We start from the raw sequence: 23820 nt of genomic DNA, 5'->3' as shown, positions 1-23820 counted from the left end.
TTTCCTTTCCCCCCCAGCAGCTGCTCATCCATTGTATTTCTATGGCAATTGCAGTGATTTTTTCCCCATTGTTAATTCCTCTGATTGCCAATGTTTTCTTTTTTTTTTGTTTCTGCTGCACCCATGTCATGGGTCAGTTGAATAAAACGAAAAAAAAAACAATACAAAAACAAAAAAAAATATATGTATATAGATATATGTATATAGAAACACGCAATGTTGCAAAATTGTTTCTGGCCACAAGCAGTTGGCCCAAAACATATAATTATGTACGAGCATTGTGGATAATGCCAAAAATACCAAAGCCACACACATGCACTCAACCCATCAACCTCAAGCCTAGCCACGCCCCCCTTTATCCCATCGCCCACCATCACTGTTCCGCCCCGAGGACCAAAATTGTATTTTCCCTCATTTTTATGCTGCCCACAAATTGCATTCAATTTATTTTGCTTGTTGCAAATCAAAAATCTCCATAAAGCAAAGCAAAATGTTTCCTCCGCAATGTTTGTGGACTGCATAAAAATGTTTAACATCGCATAAAAGTTATTACTTCATTTATTTCAAATGCAAACATTGTTCTCAACCAAATCCATTTTTGGTAAAGTTATGGCATGAAAAAGATACATACATTTATATTTCTTTATTGCATTTAAATTGAGTACGCTTTCATACCATTTACGAAAGGTAAAGCGAAAGGAGTTAAGAGTTATTTCCGGCATAAATTAGCAACTTTTTAATGTAATTTTTAAATGGACTTTCAATGTCCGCCAATTAAATGGGGCTTCAAATGTGGCTAATAAACAAGGCTGTTGTTTTAACGACTTTTAATTTATGACAGCAGCTTCGTCAATTTAAATGAAGCATTATTTTAAGATATCTGATGAATATAAGAACTTAGCATTAGCATCAGCATCTCTTTTTATCAATAAACATCACAAAACTTTGCAGTTAATTAGGATTTCAGTATCTGTTTACCTGGTAATGGAAGTAAAGCATTATTTCCATAAGCTTCCATTGGGATTTTAAGGTATCAACTTGTTGCAGAAATTCACAAATTGCATATATTTCAGCAAACTTCCTTTGTTAAGCTCATATAATAAACCAAATAGCTTATTCCAAACTATTCCAGCTTAATTAAATAAATTTCAAGTGGCTTTCCAACTCAGTAGAAATACACAAAAAAAAACTTCAAACAACAAAAAATGGCTTAAACCCTGAAGGGTCAAATGTGGCAAATGAAATGGAAATTCCCTGCATATTATGTATATCAAGTGGCAGCTTTTGTTTATGGCCAGACACTTCAGGAGCATCTGCAATCTGCAATCTTCATTGTAACTTAATAAACCACTAAAGGAGGATAGAAATGAGCTTGAAGGGAGGGAAAAGGACGAAACCCGACAACGAATTCTAAAACAATTTCTATGGGGCTCAGGTTCAGATCAATTCAAGGCTCAAGAGCTCTGTGTTTTATTTTTTTGTTATTTTTTAATAAATACTTAAGCGTAAACCGGATATTTCAATATCCTGGCTAACCCCTACACACACACACAAACGCATATATCCTTCGTATATAACGGAGTGTGCGGACAGGGTAAGAATGGAAAATGCTCCGGCGTATTTGCATAAGAAAAACTAAGTTGAACCAAAATCAATGATTGTACACTAGCAGCTAACAGAGCCACGCCCCCGAATCCTCCCTCCTTCAGCCAGAGATGGTCCAGAATCGTGTCCTGAAACAGAGGAACCAGGGTTAAGGAGGAGGAGGCGTGGAAGGAGATGTTGCTGGCCGCTTTCATATTATTACTTTATGGTTGCCTCCAGTTATGCATACTATAACCATAAATATGGTCCAATGGATCCAAAGTCAGCCAGCAACGAAATCGGAGAGGATCCGGGCGGGAAACAACAACAAAAACACTAACAACAATAGCAGCAGGAGCAAGAGGGATAATATTTTGTGTTTGTATTAATGCAGCCAGCACACATATTTATACTATAACTCAGAACAATAAATAGTAAAAGCTGGATTATGATTAAATCGATTACATGGAGAGCTAACGCTGGCCAAACATTCGTTACGCTCCTAAGGACCCAAGTCCTGCATTACGCCCAAAGTTATATGCCACGCCCACAGCAAAAACAGTCGAAAAAAAAAACGAAAATATACAGAAGTCGAACAAAAAATCCGGAGGGGAAAAATGTGGATAAAACGCAATCGAAATAAAGAAGTAAACAAGAAACCCATAAAAATGAGTCTATGACGGGATACATATTCATAAATGCAAACAAATTTGCTGGGACCGAGGGCAGGATATATATATCTGTGTATGAGTGTGTAACAGCCGCACACAGATACAAAATAAATACGCAGCACTCGGTTTTCATAACTGAATTGCATGCCCGATTGAATGACGAATGGAAATTGAATGAATCCCCCAGCCAAATGCAATTGAAGATGGAAATGGAAATGGACACGGACACGGACACGGACACGGACATGGCAGGAGCTTCCTCATCCTCATCCGCATCAGGAGCCCAGGAAACCCAGGGTGACCGTTTTTAAAGCTGAAATATTAACTTTATCCCCCACTCAACGTTTATGCGTCGCATCTATAAATGTGATTTTAAATCCGCCACAGAGTGAATCCCTAAAGAGCTGCTCAAAGGTTGCCCATTATCGAATATCGTCCTTAATGGACAAGGTGAAAAAAATATATATGTATTTAATCTGGCAAAGTGAAGTTTAACTCTGGAATTGCCATTTTAAATTAATCGTCTCGATATGATTATGCTTCTGCTTCTGCTTCACAAAATGAGGTAGATAACTATCTTAATTTGAAAGGCAAATCGTTATGCTAATTGAAAATAAAATGTGCGATCCCATAAACTATTTACGACTTTAGTTTTAATGAATAAATAAATTAATAAGACCAGCTTAAAGAGAGTTTGTTTTAAGTTTTATTATTTAATCTCAGCTGCTTGGCTAGAATATGTTAATAAGTAAATCAATGTCTATCTAAATAAAGACAACCTCCAGAGTTGGCCTCTAGGGCTCCCCTAATCACTCCCCATGTTCTTGAGAGATGCAAACCTGCCCCGAAAAAAGCCAAGAACCGAGGACGTGATGGGGAGTTGGTCAGGTGTTAATTGGAGCGAAGCGATTCAAGAGCAACTAAGTTCAATGTTAAGGCACTTAACAGTTGTTAATTGCGGACACTCCCCTTACCACAATTCCCTTGGTGTAGCAGTTGGTTTGTTAGTAGGTTGCTTAGCTGCTCCAGTGGGCCATTAATGGTAAACTCATACCAGATATTTACCAATTAAAAGTCATGATCAACTGAGACGGCGACCATCGCCAACTAGTTAATCATTACCAGCATCCCAATCGTGATTATGCCCATCATCATCATCATCAACAGCGATGTTGACGTTGTCGTTTCGGTTGGTAACTTTTCGCACTTGGCCAAACTTCCGCTGAAGGCGAACCGAAACTTTCATTGAACAAGAGAGAGACTTTGGAATCGACGACTCGAGGCAAGTTGAAAAACTTCAATTAGCATTAATCTTGTTGACAAAATTTGTTTGTGCAAATCAACAGAACAACATGGCCAGCAACACTAAATGGCCAGAGATTTAAATGCGAATACAGTTTGCCAGATTGCCAGTTGCCCAGAGAGTTTGTGCATATATATATATATATATATAAATATACATATATATATATATTTAGAATGTTGCCATTAAAGCATTGCTTAGATTTTTGTCTTACTAAAATTAAGAGCAATGCCCCTTTCACCCATCGATGGCCTTGTGGTAGCACTCATTCTGTGGCTTCCTCTGGTCCTCTAGGGTTTATGATTATTTTTTTTCTTTTTGCGGTCTTTATGCACTCTTTGATTTTATGTTTTTCCATCATATCAGCATGCATTGGTATTAATATCCATACCCTAGAAAAGAGTCCACTTGAAATACATATCGAGTTGAAGCATTAACTCCATTTAAAAAACTATCTAGTTCTGGGGGTATAATCATACCAATTTAGATTATCTTCGACTGGTTTTATTTAACATTTTTATTACGCTCATTGTTAATTGTTAAAAATTCTTCTAAATTAATTAAAAACAAAACAATTTAGTACATTTTATGTTTGCTTTCGCTTAATAATGCGATTTTCATTGCAAATTAATTTGTATATAAGTTTCCCTTTTATTTGGGTATCACAGCATCAGCATCAGCTCGTTTAAAAAGTAATCGAAATGATTAAAATAATAATAAAATAATATAAGCACATCATTAATTATGTTAACTGCCAGCAGTTAATACAGACATTGTGTGTCAGACGAAACCGAAAATCTGAAATCATTCTGACAACCAAAAATGCCAAACTGGTTTTACTTTTTACTTAAATAAATAACAAGTTCAAAAGTCCGGATAGAATAATAAACGCTAAATAAATCATTTTCTCAGGTGCTAATTACACTTCAAACACCAAATCTTTTTTTTTAAGTTTTTGTGATATATAGAATATTTTTCTTTCGTTTAAAGGTACTTATCATAAGTATTCCCAACTTTTATTATATTACTCCACTCTTATTATAATTTGAGTCAGAAGTTCATAAAGCTGCGAAGGAATCATTTCCGACCCTATAAACCATATATATTCTTGATCAGCATCAAAAGCTGAATCGATCTAGCCATGTATAAATAAAAAAGTTGCGAAATTTTTTCATTTTTTTTTCAAAAAAAGATAAATCGTTCAAAGTGCCAAAAAATGGCAAAAAGTTTAATTTTAAATTGAGTATGCAGATTTGTTAACCTAATTAAAACTAACATTGGAAAGCTTTCCGAATTGAAATTAATGCTTCTTGGGCTAAGTTATGAGGTTTTTAAATCGAAAATATGTCTTTTAACAAGATCTATAAATATCTATTCAAAGAATTTATATATTTCATTTTGCTATGATTAATTTCGAATTCATTCCTATAATTCAATGGCAAACTGCAAGGGTATACAAACTTCGACTTGCCAAAGTTATTTCCCTTTCTGGTTTTATATTATTTTATTGCAACTCAATATTTGTGGCTGCTCCTCTGCTGGGGGGGAACCTAAGGACCCGTGGCACTTTGCATACCGATATGATCGCCATGTTATCCGTTTTGACCATGGCTTTAGCTTTAGCTTTGGCTTTGACTCTGGCTTTGGGGCTTCCGTTCCCCGGGTAACTGATAACTGAGACAGCTGGTAACTGAACCAGTTGTTTTTGGCCATGGCCCTGGCTTTGGTTCTTGGCCAACTATGACCAGAGGCGGCACTCATGAAACGGCTTAATCGCTGGCACACATCAATTACGATGCAGTTGTCCAAATGGAAAGTTCATTTGCAGGCAAATCGCTCAAATGTCCGACTAATGAATAGTGGCAGGGCATTACCTAATAAATCGAGAATGTCCAGTATCATCCTAGGCTATTATCCGCTTATTAATTGCAGACAGGCGTCGCACAATTATTCACGTCTGCTTTCCCAACCCATTTCCATATTAATGCACTTTTTTTTTGTAAGCCATCGATACGATTCCATTTGGCCAGAAGGTCGCATTCCGCTCCGAATACGCTGTCACGTAGGGTGTCGAAAAAATGTAGCCCAGAGATTTCAAAACTGGGACTGGGTCGCAATTGGTAACCGCCGCACAGGAACAAAGCCCACGCACACGTCTCATTTCGAGGCGTCTTTTTGGGTGCGTAATGCATAACAATTCGACTTCAATCCGAATAAAGTGAATTCGAGTTTGCTTCGATTTGGATTGGATTGGAATCGAACGGATTCCCAGATCGGTGGATCGACGGGCACGTATGCGGAAACCGTTAGCCACCGATCGTAGGGCACAATAATTTCACTGATTCCCCTTCCGTACTAATCAGTAGTTGCCATGAGAATTTGGCTTGGGTCTCCGGTCTTTTCGGTCTCCATCCAGCACCACACCTACCTCGGTACTGCCCGTAAATGCAAACAACTCTTATTTTCACATCTATCTGCTAGATACCACGTACGAGAGCCCAGCGTACGTGCGATTTGATATTTTAAGCAAATATTTAAAACAAATTACCACAGCACAAAAGACGCACACACAGATGTGTGGCACAGTGTCGTGGAATCTCATTAAATTGGTAACATCAATGATCTTTGATTATATGAGCAAAGTTCCTTTTTAAATACTCAAAATCTAGAAGGTAATATATAAAGATTATATCTAAGTTCAGGAATATAATATAAATAATAAAGTTCAAGGAAATATATATCTTTTTAGTACAATTAGTTAACCACTGTTCTTGTTAAGGCCTGGAGTGCGGTAGCGCTTGTTGCCTTTTAGTTAGTACAATATCTGAGACCCCTTTTTAGCCCTCCTGCGCCTGCTCCTACCATGTTGCCACTTTATTTTGTTCCCTGCTGTGTTGGCCAGTTAGTTTTGCTTTGGTCAGTGTGGCCAAAATGCGCACACAAAGCGCTAAGCTTTGGCTTAGAAATTGGGAAGCAATACAAATGTGAGACGGCGGTCAAATGTGCGTATATCGAGGGGGCAGGTGTCGGACTCCAACGACTGTCGTATGAGTTGTGCAAACAGACCGAAAATTCCCCCAAAAGCGAAGCAACACAAAGTAAGTCAGCCCCATGTAAAGTGCTTCACGTACATTCATACATACATATGTGCTGGCCACGTTGTATCCATGCATCTGAGAGATACAAATAGCGAATGCCCGGGAGGCGAAGTCAAGACTGCAAACTGCAACTGGAACTGCGTGTGTGGAATGGTCTCTAACTGGGACTGGGACTTGGACTGGGACTGGGACTGGGACACTGGACCACTACATAGTACGGGAACGGGATTTGGCCAGTTTATCAACGTCGGGTTGCCCCACGGACCCCCTTTCCCCTTCGCGTCAGAGGAGAGATACTATGATTGTCAGATTGGCAACAAATTCGTATGGTTGCTTGCTGCCAGTGCTGAAATTATGTCAAACCTGTTTGATTGAAACACTGAAAATTGTCTGCAAATTGTTTTTTACAGCATTGCCCACCGCTCCGTGTGGTGTAATCGCCAATGTGGGGGCTGCAACGTAACCAATATACGTATCGATTGCTCTAATGCTGGCTCATTACAAATGCACAACGTCAACATTAACGGCAACAACAAAGGATGTCGGCTTCTCTACGATTTTCGAATTATTTTTGACATAATACAAAAATGTGGGGCTTTCGACTACGGGAAATGCGGTATGATTCGATCACACAAAATTTATAGGAAGTGCATGATGGCAATGGCGACGTATTCGATTTCTATAATTGGATGTCCATTTCATCATTACGAAATGGAAAGCTCAAAAGTATAATTACGCTTGTACGCTGTCCCATATAGTTAGCATGTTGCATTAAAGGCTCGTCAATTATCATTATGAAATGTGTTATTTGGAACAAAAGTATGAATTATGGGAAGTATTGGTAAAAGAGACAATGTAATTACACATTTATGCAATACAAACTAGGCTTTAAAAGTTCTACAAGCTAGTAACATTTAATGTGCTTCAAGATATAGTTAAACATTTTAAACAAATTGAACTGATAGGTGGTTTCTAACTTACCGAATCAAACTTAAAATTTGTATTAATAAACTAGGATTTTATGGTCAGAAGGATGTGTGGCGGAGACCCCCCAAAGGATTCTTTTCACCAACTGAGCAATATCCACACTCCTGAAATATCAGATCAAGTGCAACAGTTGCACATTCAAAGAAATTCCGTATTTATTTATTTACAATCCGGTTTTAAAATGTTCCATCAAAGAAGAGATTTGGTTGCAGCTTTATCTCTGCTCTTCGCTGCTGTGTGTGTGTGCCAAAAACAGACTGAATGGGAAATAAATGTACATATGTTTATATATACATATATTTATATATATATTAAATGTATGCAAACTGCATAAATGCTTCCTGAATCGAATTTAATTGTATCTGGTGTCTGCATGCCGCATTCGTATCCGTATCTGCATCTGTATCTGTATCTGTTCCAGTGGCTGCCACAGTGCACTGTACAGTATCGTTCGTAGCTGCATGCTATATGTATCTGTATCTGTATCTGAGCGATGTTGTCTATCCATTTGGATGGATGTGCATGTGGATACGGATGCACCCCCTCCGCTACAATGCTGCGGCTTTCGGGTTTAATTGGCTGCGGGAATATTCCATGTGATTACTTAATGAGCCCCAACTTATGTTTACTACGCGAAACATCGGTTGGCTTCGGTCGCTTCAGTTCGCTGCTGAGCTGCACAAAAGTTAAAAGGTTAACACAGAAGCTGAAAAATGAAATAACACAGAGCACAGAGCGATTTTCCGCCGCCCTCAACCTCCCCCCACAAACATGTAGTTTATTATTCAATTATGCATTCATTAAGGTACATAATTAATAATTTAATTAAAGGTGGCGTAGCGTAGTGCATCAATTTGTGGCAATGTTTCCTTTATTACTCATTTTCACGCACTCTGACTCTGACGCACTGTGTCATGACTCACTGACTCAATGTGGGGGCGGTGTGCCAGTACAAGTACAAGTACAAGTATCAGTATCAGTATCAGTGGGTTTAGACATTGCCATGGGTTAAGGGTTCCGCTCGATCGCCGCTCGAGGAAGTTGGCAGCAATCCGAGCCACTGGCTGCGGCATGCGTGATTTCCGATTGAAATCGAACGGCAAATCTCACAGCTTATTGCCTGCCAAATGATGCAAATCATTGTTCCAATATCTGTGGATGCAAAGATGACTGGCCAAAAAGTCTTTGCGAAAAGATTCCACTCGAGAAATCAAGTCTCTCCCCCTCAAGATTGCAGTAATTCAATTAGTATCGATACATGTGGATGCCGTCAGCGAATCATTTTACGCTAGCTTAACTTTAGTTTACAGATTGTTCTGTGATGTAAAAGGAAGTCAATCATTGAGCTTACACGTTCACTCAATATAATTTAATTACATATTTTTCGCCTTAATTCGTAATTTACTGGTTAAATTATGCAAACATGAGCAATCAATAAATCTCTGGGAGTTGAGTTATGAAACATCTAAGTGCATTCTTTGAAGTTCAAACATGATTACCAGCATTCTACGATTTTCCAAGTCTGCAAAAATGTACTTCATATTCTCCCAAGTCCGTCTGCATCCTGAGAGCTTCTTAGGCCAAAGGTCAAGAGGTGCTTTTGCGAAAAGGCCAGCAAATGCCACCACCAGGTCTAAGCCACCTCAGGTCGACTGTGTCTTCATCTTCACCGGGCCAAACTCTAATTTATGTCTTTATGGCGCATTACATTCAAGACAATTCACTTGCTTTATAACCTGTTAGAGTAAGTCTTTTACGGCCACGTCAACGACAGGGCCAGGCATTGGCGTTGGCGTTGGCATCGACATCGGTGCGGGGGCACTTGGCCGGAGATCAAAGCCAGGCCATGGTAATGACCCAGTTGGATGTGCGGGTAAACCTTTTAGCCTGGTCAACGATGATTTCATAGAGACATACATAATTAAAAGGCCGTTACAGGATGTACACGGTCGGGGTTTTATGCCTAAACGGCCATGCCAAAGTTATGGTACCAGCCTTAATTGGGCCAAAACGTTTGACAGACATATGAGTGTATGTACGTAAGGCCGAAAAGAAACTAATGTTGGCCACTTTACGTGCAGAGTTTTTTGGGCCACGTTCATGTTCAATGCCAAACGCCATCGAGTAGTGGAGTTAACCTTTCAATTCTCAATGGCCAATGGCCAAGTGAAGATTCTGAGAGAACCAGAAAGCCTTGCCGAAAACCAAGCCCACTCAAATACACTTTAACCAAAATGTATTTAATTTAACTAAATTAATTCAATGCATTCTGCAGCTTAGAGGTGTAAGGGAAAGCTCTATCTAACTCTTCCTTAAGCGGTAATATTCAAGCACTTTCCCTAAATTAAAAATCTAGTATTATCCTGATCATTTGTAGAATTTCTTCAAGTGCATGTATCTCGGGCCCAAGCTCAAGCTCAGAGGCGCGCTGGCTGTCAAGGCGGTCAGGTGCATTTATTGCAATTAAACACTTGTTGCTGCCAAAGCCGAAGCTGCCACCGCAAAAACAACGCCACATCTAACAAGAAGCGAGGCAAGATTAATACGTGTATTACGGCCGGGCCACGATTCGACAATTCAGCAATTCCACAAGTAGCTATTGCTATAGCTTTATATCTATATATATTCGTACATATGTATATATTGGCTGGTACGGCGATTTGCTTAGAATGCGACAACCGCCGGGCCCCAAATAAAAGCCAAAGTGACGACCTTGTCAGTGGCTACTACATACTACTACGACTATTGCAAAACTATTGCTGCCGCTGAATCTCGAGTGGTTTTCCTTGTGTTTGATTTTTCAATTTTTGCAGCACAAAGCGAGCAGCGCACTCGAACGCATTCACACACATTCGCAGAGCTAATTTGTTAAATGAAATCCACCTGGAAAACTCCAGTGAAATAGAGACTAATGGAAATGGGCGACCTTAAATGATATCAATATCACATTTAATCGGCTCATCAGTGGTTCATCTATTGTTAATTCATATCAAATATCTGCACATTCTGAGTGAAACACTTAAAACCGTTGGAATTTTACAATTACATGCATATCACAGCGCCCGGTGAATAATTAATAAGTGTAATGGGATAGCCATCAGCATAGCAATGGTCTTTGCTAAATATAATCACACAAATTAAACGAATATGTTGAATTTAATATGTGGTCAGTTGTATGAGTTCTCGGAGTTTTGAGGTTTATTTATTTAAAAGCGAAAAAAATCGCCCCTCAATTAAAACGATTTTCAAAGAACTATCATTAAATAAGCTATTAAACAAGGCTATGTATTAACTATTGTCGGATATAATATTTTAAGATATTATTAAGATATTCAATATAATCAAGGTGGTTTTTAAAATTTTAATAAATTCTTATATTCCTAGAATGGATTTCCAATTATACAACTTTAATTGTTTGCTTTTAGTTAAATTCTACAGGTCAATACAAATACTCCTCTCATTAAGGAAATTTACTATTTATTTTATTTTGCTTGGCTACTAAACAATTTAAATGAAGATGTTCCCAATCGGTTTCATGGTCATGTTGTTGTTGTTTTTGAGTTATTTATGCATATTTTACAAGCTCTGGCAAATGCTAAACGAAGAACGGCGGCTCTGGGCACTTTGAATGCTTTGCGTTTGTTGGCTGCTAATTCGCAGCAGAAGCAATATTCGCACATTTATCGATTACAAATCAATTTCGTGCAATTGCACATCTCACGTAACGTTGCCAGCCCCCCTCTTTGGCCAGAGTTTGGCTGTGGCTCTGGCTCTTGGCCTGGCTTAACTTGCACTCTGCACTTGGGAAAAATTATACTGATTATTTGGGATAATATCTCAAGATGCTTAAAGATATTTAACTGTGGAATTTTGTATTGAAATATGGGAAAGAGTTGAAATGGCAATGTCCTGTCTTAAAAGTAGTATCTTAAAAAGGAAGCAGTTAAGAATGGGTATAATTATATAACTCGTAGTTCTTAAAACCTTTTGTAAATGAAATTTTAAATATGTATTATGCTGTTCCTATGATAGGTTTCCGAATATCTTAGGCATATTTTTATTTTCGAGTGTGGTCTCTGTGACTCTGGCTTCGACTCGTGTGCATTGCATCGCTGCCGGATTACCCCCCGATTAATGCTGCCTGCATACAAATTGGCGCATTTACGTTCGCCTTCACCTGGAAGGTGGTATGGGGATGAGGTGGTGGAACTGAAGGCAGGAGCAGGAAGGGGTTCCTGAGGAGCCAAGCTCAGCTGAGACATCCACAAGATACGAATACGCGAGCGCCTGCACTCGTTAGCAGAGTCTGGAAGCATTTTGCTTTCTTTTTGGCATTCGCAAGGCAACTTGAAAATTGCATAAACAACACGCGAAATGAAAACAGGGTGGAGAGTATGTGAGTATGCGAAATATATATAAATTACACAGCGATAGATGCATGCAAATTCAGTTTTTAATGTTCACATGCAAATCGCATGGCATTGTCGAACGCTTTAAGGCAACTGGACTGCAAACCGAACTGACTGTCGGGCTCTTCTTCCGGCAAATCCTAATCAGTATGACTGGCCCAGTGCCAGTCACACTCGCAATCCAGGCTATCCAGGCTATCCTGCGGGGTAAAAAAAGTGGAAAAAAGCGAAGCGAGGTGACAACATAAGCAGACTTTTCGCGGGATTTGTCAAATATTTGCGCTACGCTGTGCTCATTCAAAAAAGAATAAAAAAAAAATGCGATGGGGGCCACATAGATCCAAAAAAAAATACTGCAATGTGGAATCCCCAAAACTCAAACTGAAAACCCAGAGACAGAGCCAGAGACGGAGCCAGAGCCAGAGCTAGAGCCAATCCCTGGGCTAACCCCCTCACTTATTTTTTTGGTGTGTGTGCGCTTTCACGCCTCTCGGAAAGGCGGCGGGCAAACTTTTATTATTATTTCATTTTTCGCCCCGCCTCGCAAGTTCAAAAAGTTTAATGCTATTTGACTTTGATTCAATGTTTGCATTGTGCCCGGGCACATCATCGATTATTTTCCACTTGACGCCCCACGCCAAGTCCACCCACAACATCCCATGGATGTCAGCCGTTCCCTCCTCCTCCATCTCCAGCTGCTCCTCCTCTCCAGCTGCCACGGATCCCAGTTGTTTGTGGTGGACAAATGAAATATGTTTGGCCGGCACCGCCAAATCAAAGTCCTGACTCTGCCGACAATGACCGGGTACGAGTATTTTGATAAATTGCAAATTAATTGAATTGCTATGACACGAAACTTAGCACTCTTTTTTTCTGTTTTTGTTGGTTGTGCTATAATTAAAGAGTTGGCAGTCTGCCTGTTATTCGATGTGTCGCCAAATGATTTGCTGGGCTTTTCAAACACACAAATTTTAGAGACTTTAATTACTGGTAGTTGGAGTGAGTTGTGTTTAATGTTTCCAGATCATTTAATTGTTGAAAAATGAAGAAAATTTATAGTATTTATAAGGGATACCAATGGATGATACATCAATGTATATCTTTACTACCTAGTTACAGATTCTTAAAGTGTATTTCAGGGAATATTTTTGGGTTTGTTAAATTTCAACAATTATATAATGAAGTTATGTGTTTTGGATAATTAAACTAAACCCTTCTACGTCTCAGCAAATGCTTTAATAATTTGTATTTATTAATTTTAATATATGCATAATAAGTGAAGACCATCATTTTTGCTATTCAATCATTTATTTATAAAAAGTATTCACTTGCTAATCACTTCTAACAAATCAGCATTTAACCCACATAAATCATAAAATAGTCAATGCCAAATGGAAAACAACTTTTTACTGACTCGAACGTTGATAATAAAACCAAACAAACTATGTAAACATCAAATTAAAAAGCAAAGTTGTACCATTATTATTTAAACTTTATTACTATAATCTAAATGTGGCCAAAAAACGCACAGACTTTTCCAGAGGAAGCCTAATCTTGATCATTAGTCATTAATTGAGCTTAAAATATTCGCATTGTTTAATCTATTTTTTTTATATTTCAATTTTTGCACAAATCAACGTTTAAAAAACTCATAACTAAGTCCAAAAATGCATAATTTTCAATTCAGTAAGCTTTCCTATGTTGGTTTTTATTAGGTTAATAAATCTGCATACTCAATTTAACATTTCAGGAAAATTAGAATTTTGGTCAATTTTAACGATGTAACCCCTTTTAAAACCTTGAATATATTGAAACAAAATTTCCAAAATGTATTTTTTTGACCGAATATGGCTAGATTTATTCCGCTGTTTATGCTGATCAAGAATATTAATGATTCATAGGGTCGGAAATGGTTCCTTCCCCGCTTTATGAGCAAAATATTTAATAAAGCAAAGCCGCAAAGTATCTGAGATTCCCTAAAAATTGTTTATTACCATCTTGCTAACTGCTATTTTAAATATTGTCTGGAATTAGCTTGAGTAAGAAGTGTTTTTCCCCATCGTATTTGGGTTTGGCCAAACTTGTAATTCGTTCGGAATGCACGAAAAAAAGTGAATAACTAAAACCAATGGGGGTAATATAATAATCCAGCTCGGTATTATCGATTCTTTGCAGGCATAACTCCAGTTGCAATGGGCAAAACAATGAATTATTTCCCAATTGCGCTGTGTTTGTGTATAAAATTTGGTAAATTCAATGAAATTTCACACATTTTTCTATGCACACCCGTGCTGGCTGTGTGAGCCTCTCTCCTGGAATTGCGGAGCGAATCCAACTCGTTTTTGGGGTATTTTTTAGAAAGCCACTACTACCACCACTAGCATGTTGGCGCACATAGTTTAATGGCATTTGTCATACGAGAAGTAGTAGAGCAGATTGGCCATAATCCCAATGTAATTCAAGACTCACCGCTTTAGCTGGCTGCACTGATCCCACGCCCACAGATTGGAGTGGATTTCGACAAATGGATGGCAAATTACAGGTCGCACGAATCTTTGCAAGCGTTTTGCAGGGATATCAGAGTATTTGCGAATTTTCGTATTCCTTTTAGTTTTGTTATTATTTTTTATAGTCTATACACTTTCGAAATATGTTTTCAAATGCTTTTACGCGGTTTTTATGCCGCACGCAATCTTGCACAAGAGAGTATCCAAAATCGTTGGCAGGCAATGCCAAAAACACACAATAAGCGGCAACAGGTTGAGTCCGCGATCGGATCGATACGAAAATCCGATTGTAGAGTCCCGAATGGAGTTTCAAAAGTGATTTTCGAGACAAGAGACAAGCGTTACGCGTTCCAGAACCGCGCTGCCAGGCAGACGAAAGCAGACTCAGCTCGACGGCGGCTTGCAAAAACCACAACACCTGACGGCGGCTCAGCGGCTCAGCGGCTCCGCAGCTCAGTGGTTCGGCGGCTCAGTGGTTCGGCGGATCAGCGACTGCGACTGCGACTGCGACTGCAACGTCGAAGTCAACGTCAACGTTGACGACGACGGCGGCATTTGGTGGGCGGTAAGTCGAGCTCAGCGGCAGCGCCTAAAAACAGTCGAAATTGAGTGGCGCAGTTTTGGATCTCGGATTGAAGTATGTAACTAACTAACACAAGTGACTGGGAATGGGAATGTTATGGTCCAATTTTATGAAACCTCGTAAATCCTATGCTATTAAGCAGAGAGAAGTAAACAGAGTACTCCATTTTAGAGCTAGTCACTCATGTAGGAAATAATACTGCGATCCAATCGTAAAGAATTCTGATAGAGAGGTATTTTACCATTAAATTGGGTATAAGTTTTGTGTTTGTTTTAAAATAACAACTTAACCTAATGCTTTCATTGCTTTGGTTTATATAATATATGCTATACTTATCAATTTCTTAAATATAATGTAATAGAATCTTTAGAAAAAGGAATAAATATGATTATGTCACTAAGATTATCAAAAGAAAGTATATGCTTTTAATTTTAAAAACACATTTTTAAAGTGATACTTAGTCTTTAAAGTGTTTCCCCAGCCAGAAAATCAAAGTTTCTGTAGAAACATAGCTTTTAACCTTACCACTTAACAAGTATTCTCCAAGTTCTTGCTATATTAAGTATACGTCGTGGAGGCCACTGGTAATGAAACAAAACAAAAACTTTCCGCCATTTCCTATAATTAGTTTACCTGTGACAAAATGTGGAAAATATGCATTCTTTTAATTATTAAGCCATGTAAGATTTAATACAGCGACTTAGACCCCATGTTCTGACACGGACCTCTGGCTGACTCATCACCAAGTGCAGTCCCCACATCCGCTCAATCGCAGTCACAGTCTCTATATCCCATTCCCAATCCCAATCCCGATCCGAAATCCCAACCCACTTGGTATGCCTGCTCCGTTCGCCCGGAGACGTCGTTCGACGTAGTTCGCTCATAAATTTTGCATTTGCTGTGTGATTTTCCTTTTTAGACGCGACAAGATTTCACGGATTTTGCTGCGAATAATATGTATAAATATATTCTCCAGTGAAGTGCTGGTTCTGTACTTATTTTTTTAGTTGTTTTGGGGTAATCGCAGATCCGCCATCAATCACGTAATTCCCAGCATGTTCCGTCGCCGATCCATCTGTATCTCGAGTCCAGTATCTTCTCACAGCGAAACAAAGCTCAGTTCGAATACAACTCGCATAAATGCTACCCGAAACAAAAGGCCGCCCATTAATGACAAATCCCAAAAAAGTACAAAAAATCAAATTTAAGAGAAAAACAACAATAACAATAACAAAATAATAAAGCAATATTTGCGAGCCGTCATTGCATATTAATGGTGCCCCCATCAAAAGGCACTCGAGTGCACACTTCTGCGATATGATCCGATCTTGTTTGGGTCTGTGTTCAAACACTTGACAATGACATGATTCGCTGTGATCTTTAATTACTTTATTTTCTGGCCACAATGGACACACAGGCAATCTGACGCCTTAATAAATTCATAATGGCTTAGCTTTTGTAGTTATTTTTATAAAATTAAGCTTCAGTCGAACTTGACAATTATACAACCCTTTCTACTGAGCTGGCGATTAACAAATGTTGTTTATTTAACTCTGTTAATGAAATAGGTGAAATTCCCAAGTGGCTGAACCAGGGTTCAAAAGGTTTAATGTATTTTTGAATACATTTCTATTTGTTCTACAAATGATGAAGGAGGAAGCTGTTGCTCTCAGTTGGCTTGTGGCATCAACTAACCCCCGAATTTTTAGCATAATGCATAAACTATAAAAAGATGAAAAGGTCAATGCAAATTCCCAGACTGGAGAGCAGCCGAAAAACTTGAATATTGAATAATTTAGTTTCGATTAAAATTTCTACTTGCTTGTCAATTTAAATTCCTGCTGTGATTAGTCTGCATAAAAATTGTCTGCGGTTTCTATATATGTGGATATATTTTTAGCATAGGAGATTTATAGATCACCAAACGGGCTTGATTACCTTACCCACATGCATCGTCGTCAGGTGGGGGGAACTTATCACCATAATCAGGTGGATTGGCCACTTTGTGGCAGCGACAAATTGAAACTGCAATAAAGCAAACGGGATTTTGAGAACCCTATAAAGTGGGCAATAAACTAAAAAAAAAACAAACTAAGGCGCGTAACTTGACCTTGTCGTCGCACAAAAGAATCAAATCCAAGTGCGATTTGTGGCTCTAAATCCGGCAACGAATCTGAAAAACAATCTAAATGGTTGCACCCCCGTAAACTGGCCAGCACCAACCTCGCCAGCACCATCACCATGATAATGGCCTAAACAAATCGGCAAGTCATTCAGGTTTTTGCCATGCGATATTCTCGCAAATCAGCGAGCAAATAGCGCCAAACAAACAGAAACCAAAATCAAAGTCAAAGTCAAAGTCTGGTAGCTGCAAATCCGAAAGGTAATTGCCAGGGCTAATTTGGATTACGGAATCGCATACTCGAGAAGTTTGAGAACTCGAGATGTCGTGGAGAAGGAATCAAGAATCGACTCGTCACTGCATAATTATTCGAGGGGATGCCTCTCGATGATGAGAGGGCCAGTGTCGGGTAATTTGCCGCTTCTGCCGTGATTTACTATTGACTCTGGTGTCGGGCTTCTTGATTTATTTTATGACTCAACGCAACGCATCGCACGGGAGCATACAAGTACTACATATATGTACATATATGTTCGCCCCCGCCCATGGGAGGTCTATGGGATTGCTTCGATGTCTGGAATACCCTTGGGGACCACTTATTTTGATAAATGCCAAAAGTATTTTGATTGAATCTTAAAGATATACACAATTATAGTATATTGAATTTTTATATTATAAAATATTAAATCTGTAATAATAAGTATTCAAGCTAGATCAGTAAAGTTATATTACAATCTAAGATTGGTCTTAGGGATATTGGGATATTGTAGGGATCCAAGTAGAGAAGACTAATAGTTCTACAACTATTACAGAAAAAATTCTTTATTATTAAAGAAACAAAAATAGACAACATCTGATTTGGTAAATTAATTGTCAATTATATTTGACAGTTTTTAATCACTGTTTCCATCTGTTTTCATCATTTGTTTATAAACCATATGATGAAAAAAAACAACTTTTTACTACTCCACATAGATTACTCATAGATGTTATAAAATATATATTTAATTGGTTTGACAGCTCTATATACATATATGTCTTTCTTTGGGATTTCACAAGTTTGTGCAAAATAAAGTAAAACCCCCTCCAAAAAGGGTATAAAAATATCAGTCACGGTAGAACGCAAAATTACCAACACATTGGCTGCAGCACACATGGACATGGTTGAACGGAATCCATTGAAATTCAGAGCGGGTTCAAAGACGGTCGGCCACGGCAACAAATCGTGCAAACAACAACCCGCCGAATTGCATAGACCAACATCTTCATGGCGGCAGGGTGGAAAAGTGGACAGGAGGAGCACCAGCTGGGAGCTGGGAGCTGGAAGAACGATAAAGTCACAGTCCAGAGCCAAAAGCGATTCAGCTAAATGCATTCGAGTGCTTTATTGATTGAGTTTCGTGTGCGCGGCAAGCGCAAAAAATAGGAAAAAATCTATTAATTTAACTTGGCGAATAAGCAAATGCATCTCAAGTGGCCCAGACGCAGATCGGGAATAGCGACGCGGGGTGGAGCTGGGCTGACGTCGACACGGACATGACTGCGGGCTCGTTGACAGGTGTTGACTGGACAGTCGTCAGGCCATTAATGAATACGGCTACGAAAGCACACAAACAATAGTCAAGCTTTTCGACTAGAAGATACCCCCGGTCACTCATGTCTTCGTGCACTGTTTAGAAATAATTCAAATTTAAATGGAAATTGTAGACAATACTGACGTCAATACGTTAGCATATGCGGTCCGAGATGCCAGAGATAATAGTTGGTTATTTATAGGATTACTACTCAGCGAAATAGTATATATTTAAGGCGTAAGAAGTGGTGGTATTAAGCAAATAAGTTAAGCGTAAACAACATATCAGAACGCGAACTTGATGTTAACATATAAATAATTACGTATACGTCGTAGACTTTTTTGTTAACAAATAAAGGAATCACAAATAAAGCGTAAAATATACTCAAGTTTTACCATCAATATCACAATATCTAATCAAGGTATTAAAAAAATCATTGATTAAAACATATAGAGTAAATATTTAAATATTTCCTATATCGAATCATAAAAATATACCTCTCGATTAACGAGTACCAAAACTTGGAAATACTACGCGATCAATCTATTTGAAGTAATTAATAATTACGTATACGTCGTAGACTTTTTTGTTGACAAATAAAGGAATCGCAAATAAAGCGTAAAATATACTCAAGTTTTACCATCAATATCACAAGATCTAATCAGGTATTAAAAAAATCATAGATTAAAACATATAGAGTAAATATTTAAATATTTCCTATATCGAACCATAAAAATATACCTCTCGATTAACGAGTACCAAAACTTGGAAATACTACGCGATCAATCTATTTGAAGTTCGAATTGAGGGAAGCGAACTGAGAATTTTTCCATAACAAACCTCCAAAGCTAGGCGTGTACTTGACTTCCGACTTTGACTTCAAAGTTGAGTGTTACTCGATAGTATGTTTACCGAATCTAATAATGTTTGACTTTCATCAATTGGCAATTCAGTGGCAAACAGCATCCCAGCAATTAGCGAAAGCTAAGGTTATACCTCTATCCATAGGTCTTTGAGGGATTATACACTTGCAAATGGTGGGCCCTAGTGAAGGCCAAGGTGCAGGCCAGACAGCAACCGCTGTGTGTTAAATTTAACGCACTGTGACCAAATTGCAGAGGCTCTTAAATAATAATTACTCGCTGGCCGCCCCATAAGGTCGGTGCCAATTACTCAGTCAAGGTAATTAATGTGACGAAACGCCATTGTCTGGAACCAGCTGTATGAATAGATAATAAAGTGGAGGGTTTATAGGGTCTAGTGCAGTTTGTGCCATTTTCCAAAGTCGAAATAAAAGCTCATTTTTATTTATTACGGCTAAAATCAACACTGTAAAGTGCTAAAATGCTATCTGATAGGGCCATTGTTTGGGTCATTTCACCGCCTGATTAACCACTAATGTCTATATGGATAAGCAATTATGTCATAATAATTTACTGGGAACACGGAAACCTAATTTGGTGTCGAAAATGAACGGATTTAGCAAAATTTTCCCACTTTTCCATAAGCAGCCATGAGGAGAGTGTTGACTACTTGTCTGCTGGTTTTATTATTACAGCATTATCAGAGCGTAACATATTTATTATCTTGGTATTTACACAAAGTCATAATTATTTAAATCCTTTAGGCAGCTGTGATCTTCAAGATGACGAATGCCGTCTGCGAGTCCTACAATAAATCCTGGGTGGAATTCGGCCTTTGTCGCCTCCGAGCCGTGAGCCGCAATAAGGTGTGCTTCAATGTTAATGCCACATTGCTGCATCCGGTGCACGATGTGACTATTAAAGCCCAATTGATGAAGAAAGCTAATGGCTATAAGCCTTGGCTCTATAGCGTTAACTTTGATGGCTGTCAGTTTTTTAGAAGGCGTAACAATGCCTTAATTCGCTTGGTTTGGGAACTTTTTCGGGAATACTCGACCCTAAATCACTCCTGTCCCTATATGGTAAGTTTATAGCTTCAGTTCAGTTTTATGTATACGGTTTGTCGTATCTAGGGTCTGCAGCAGGTTAAGGACTTCTATTTGAGGTCAGAAAAGCTGCCTACCCCAATACCAACTGGAGATTATCTGCTGATGATCGACTGGCTATTTAACAAGAAGCCCCAAGCTGCCACAAATGTTTACTTTACTTTTGTGGAGGATCTAAAGGACAGTAAATAAAATTGATAAATTAATCGATAATAGTAAAATTTAGATAATAAAATTAAATAACTAAAATGGTTAAATGTGGCATATAAATTGATCAATTGTCCTTATAAAACCTTCAATTTGATAGTTTCTAAACTACTCCGTACATTAACTTTGGAAAAAGCGAAAACAACATCGCAATAATAAGTAAGATTCCAATTCAAATTAAATTCATTCAATTGTAAAATTTTTGTATACCCTTGCAGATTGAAATTCGATCACTAGGAATTAATAAAATATAAAATACATATTATTATGATAAAAAACAATAAAGTAATGGCTGCTTTCATTTCATTCACCTATAAATTTTATATTTATGTTTTACATTCCTCTATTTGTAACGATCCGATTTTCATAAAATTTTACACAAAATTCTAGATTACTATATTATCTCTATATATATTAAATTTGATGAAAACCTATTGAAAACTGGAAAAGTTATAATTTGATTCTAAAAAATTTCCTATTTCCATCGTTCCTATGGCAGATATATATACATATGTAAAATATATAGTCCACCGATTCGCCAAACATATGTACATATGTACTAGTAAAATTATATAGCAGAATAATTCCATATTTTCATTCAAATAGGTTGCTCTTAAATTTGTACCAAAACAAACCTCGCACATGTATGTGATTCCCAACTGGTTCTAACATCCCCGGAACGAAGTGACTTCTGCCGGCCATGTATCAGAAATGTGTTGTGTAACAAAAGTTACAAGTCATTGTTTATTAGTGTTCATAGATACTTAGTAGTCATTGATACTTATTGGTCATAGATACTTACTGGACATACATTCTTCCTGGTAAAAGTTATTCCCTATCAGAGTTACTTACTGGTCATAGATTCCTACTGTTCAGAGTTACTTACTCCTCACAGTTAATTACTGGTTATAGTTAATTACTGATCATAGTTCTATAAATCGTGTAATTGTTCCTATGGCAGCTATATATATGTATATATGTATATAGTACACCGATTCGCCAATCTCCGACTTATGTACTAGTAAAATTATTTAAAAGAATAACTATGTACATAGTTTCATTCAAATAGCTTAAATTTGTTCCAAAACAAATCTCACACATATTGATTATAGTTAAATTAAATAGCTCGCTGTTTCTCTCTGCCTCTCCCCCTCTTTCTCTATGACTATCGCTTTATGTTAATCTCTAGAGGCAACTCCTCTCCCGCGCACTCACACTCACTTTCTCTTCTCTTCTCTTTCCTCGGGGACTATAAATAGAGGCGCTGAGGTCGCGCGCGCCTCAGTCTGTCCTAGGGGTACCTAGTGTTCACATCGATAGTGATAGTGCAAGTGATCAGCCTTCGACCTCAATAATATGACGTGGCCAACTCAAAACATCTGGATGACCAGGAATAAGCTCTCTTGGATTCTTGGTCACTACACTGGAATGAAGAAGCAATGACGTGTCCTTTACTGCGGTAAGTCTTAACCATGACATGATCAGGCCTAGGTCTAGACTTTATATTCCAATTTTTTTGTTTATTGCCATGGTCCCCTTTACATACTTAGATACTTACTCAAACTTTTAGATACTTTAGATATTTACTGATATAGTTACTTACTGGTCATAGATACTTACTGTTCAGAGTTACTCACTGCTCATAGTTACTTAATGATCAGAGTTACTTACTGCTCATAGTTACTTACGCACATGTGAGCATATGATTCCCAACTAGTTGTAACATCCCCGGAATGAAGCGACTCCTGCCGGCCATGTATCAGAAATGTGTTGTGTTACAAAAGTTGCAAGTCATTGTTTATTAGTGTTCATAGATACTTACTGGTCATACATTCTTCCTGGTCAAAGTTACTCCCTATCAGAGTTACTTACTGGTCATAGATTCTTACTGTTCAGAGTTACTTACTGCTCAGAGTTAATTACTGGTTATAGTTAATTACTGATCATAGTTCTATAAATCGTCCGATTGTTCCTATGGCAGATATATCTATGTATATATATAGTACACCGATTCGCCAGTCTCCGACTTATATACTAGTAAAATTATTTAGAAAAATAACTCCATAGTTTCATTAAAATAGCTTAAATTTGTTCCAAAACAAATCTCGCACATATGTGCATATGATTCCCAACTAGTTCTAACATCCCCGGAATGAAGCTACTCCTTCCGGCCATGTATCAGAAATGTGTTGTGTTACAAAAGTCGCAAGTCATTGTTTATTAGTGTTCATAGATACTTACTAGTCATTGATATTTATTGGTCATAGATACTTACTGGTCATAGATACTTACTGGTCATACATTCTTCCTGATCAAAGTTACTCCCTATCAGAGTTACTTACAGGTCATAGATTCTTACTGTTCAGAGTTACTTACTGCTCAGAGTTAATTACTGGTTATAGTTAATTACTGATCATAGTTCTATAAATCGTCCGATTGTTCCTATGGCAGATATATCTATGTATATATATAGTACACCGATTCGCCAGTCTCCGACTTATATACTAGTAAAATTATTTAGAAGAATAACTCCATAGTTTCATTCAAATAGCTTAAATTTGTTCCAAACAAATCTCACACATCTGTGCATATGATTCCCTACTAGTTCTAACATCCCCGGAATGAAGCGACTCCTGCCGGCCATGTATCAGAAATGTGTTGTGTTACAAAAGTCGCAAGTCATTGTTTATTAGTGTTCATAGATTCTTACTGGTCATTGAAACTTATTGGTCATAGATACTTACTGGTCATAGTTACTTACTGATCTTAGGTACGTACTGGTCATAGATACTTACTGGTCAAAGCT

The 23820-nt window shown here is 38.0% G+C and overlaps 2 protein-coding genes across 4 annotated transcripts in view; one reads left to right on the top strand and one right to left on the bottom strand.

Moving 5' to 3' along the window:
• Positions 1–15704, bottom strand: part of wat (waterproof) — a 31043-nt gene extending 15339 nt beyond the window's left edge. Inside the window, exon 1 of one of the 2 annotated variants that reach the window (XM_086826725.1) lies at positions 15668–15704. The gene's annotated coding sequence lies outside the window, so the exon portion shown is untranslated. Of the gene's footprint in view, positions 1–14521; positions 15074–15667 lie in introns of those variants that run through there. The other variant, XM_020944199.2, reaches the window with a different exon arrangement.
• Positions 15705–20356: 4652 nt separating this feature from the next.
• On the top strand, positions 20357–21077 carry LOC110177452 (uncharacterized). 2 transcript variants are annotated; one of them, XM_086826726.1, is made up of 2 exons: positions 20357–20408; positions 20466–21077. In XM_086826726.1, exon 2 carries the CDS (start codon positions 20484–20486, stop codon positions 20793–20795), a length of 312 nt encoding a protein of 103 aa, XP_086682852.1. In that variant the 5' UTR covers positions 20357–20408; positions 20466–20483; the 3' UTR covers positions 20796–21077. The 2 variants fall into 2 exon arrangements, with proteins under 2 accessions (XP_086682852.1, XP_086682853.1); XM_086826727.1 differs by lacking the exon at positions 20357–20408 and having other exon boundaries at positions 20466–20783; positions 20835–21056.
• The last annotated feature ends 2743 nt before the right edge of the window (positions 21078–23820 follow it).

The sequence above is a fragment of the Drosophila serrata genome, unplaced genomic scaffold (assembly GCF_035046125.1).
Source record: "Drosophila serrata isolate PLE 108 unplaced genomic scaffold, ASM3504612v1 contig_162, whole genome shotgun sequence".
Classification (NCBI taxonomy): Eukaryota; Metazoa; Arthropoda; class Insecta; order Diptera; family Drosophilidae; genus Drosophila; species Drosophila serrata.
Note: the sequence above shows the minus strand (reverse complement) of the source record. Positions and strands in the feature narration are given on the sequence as shown.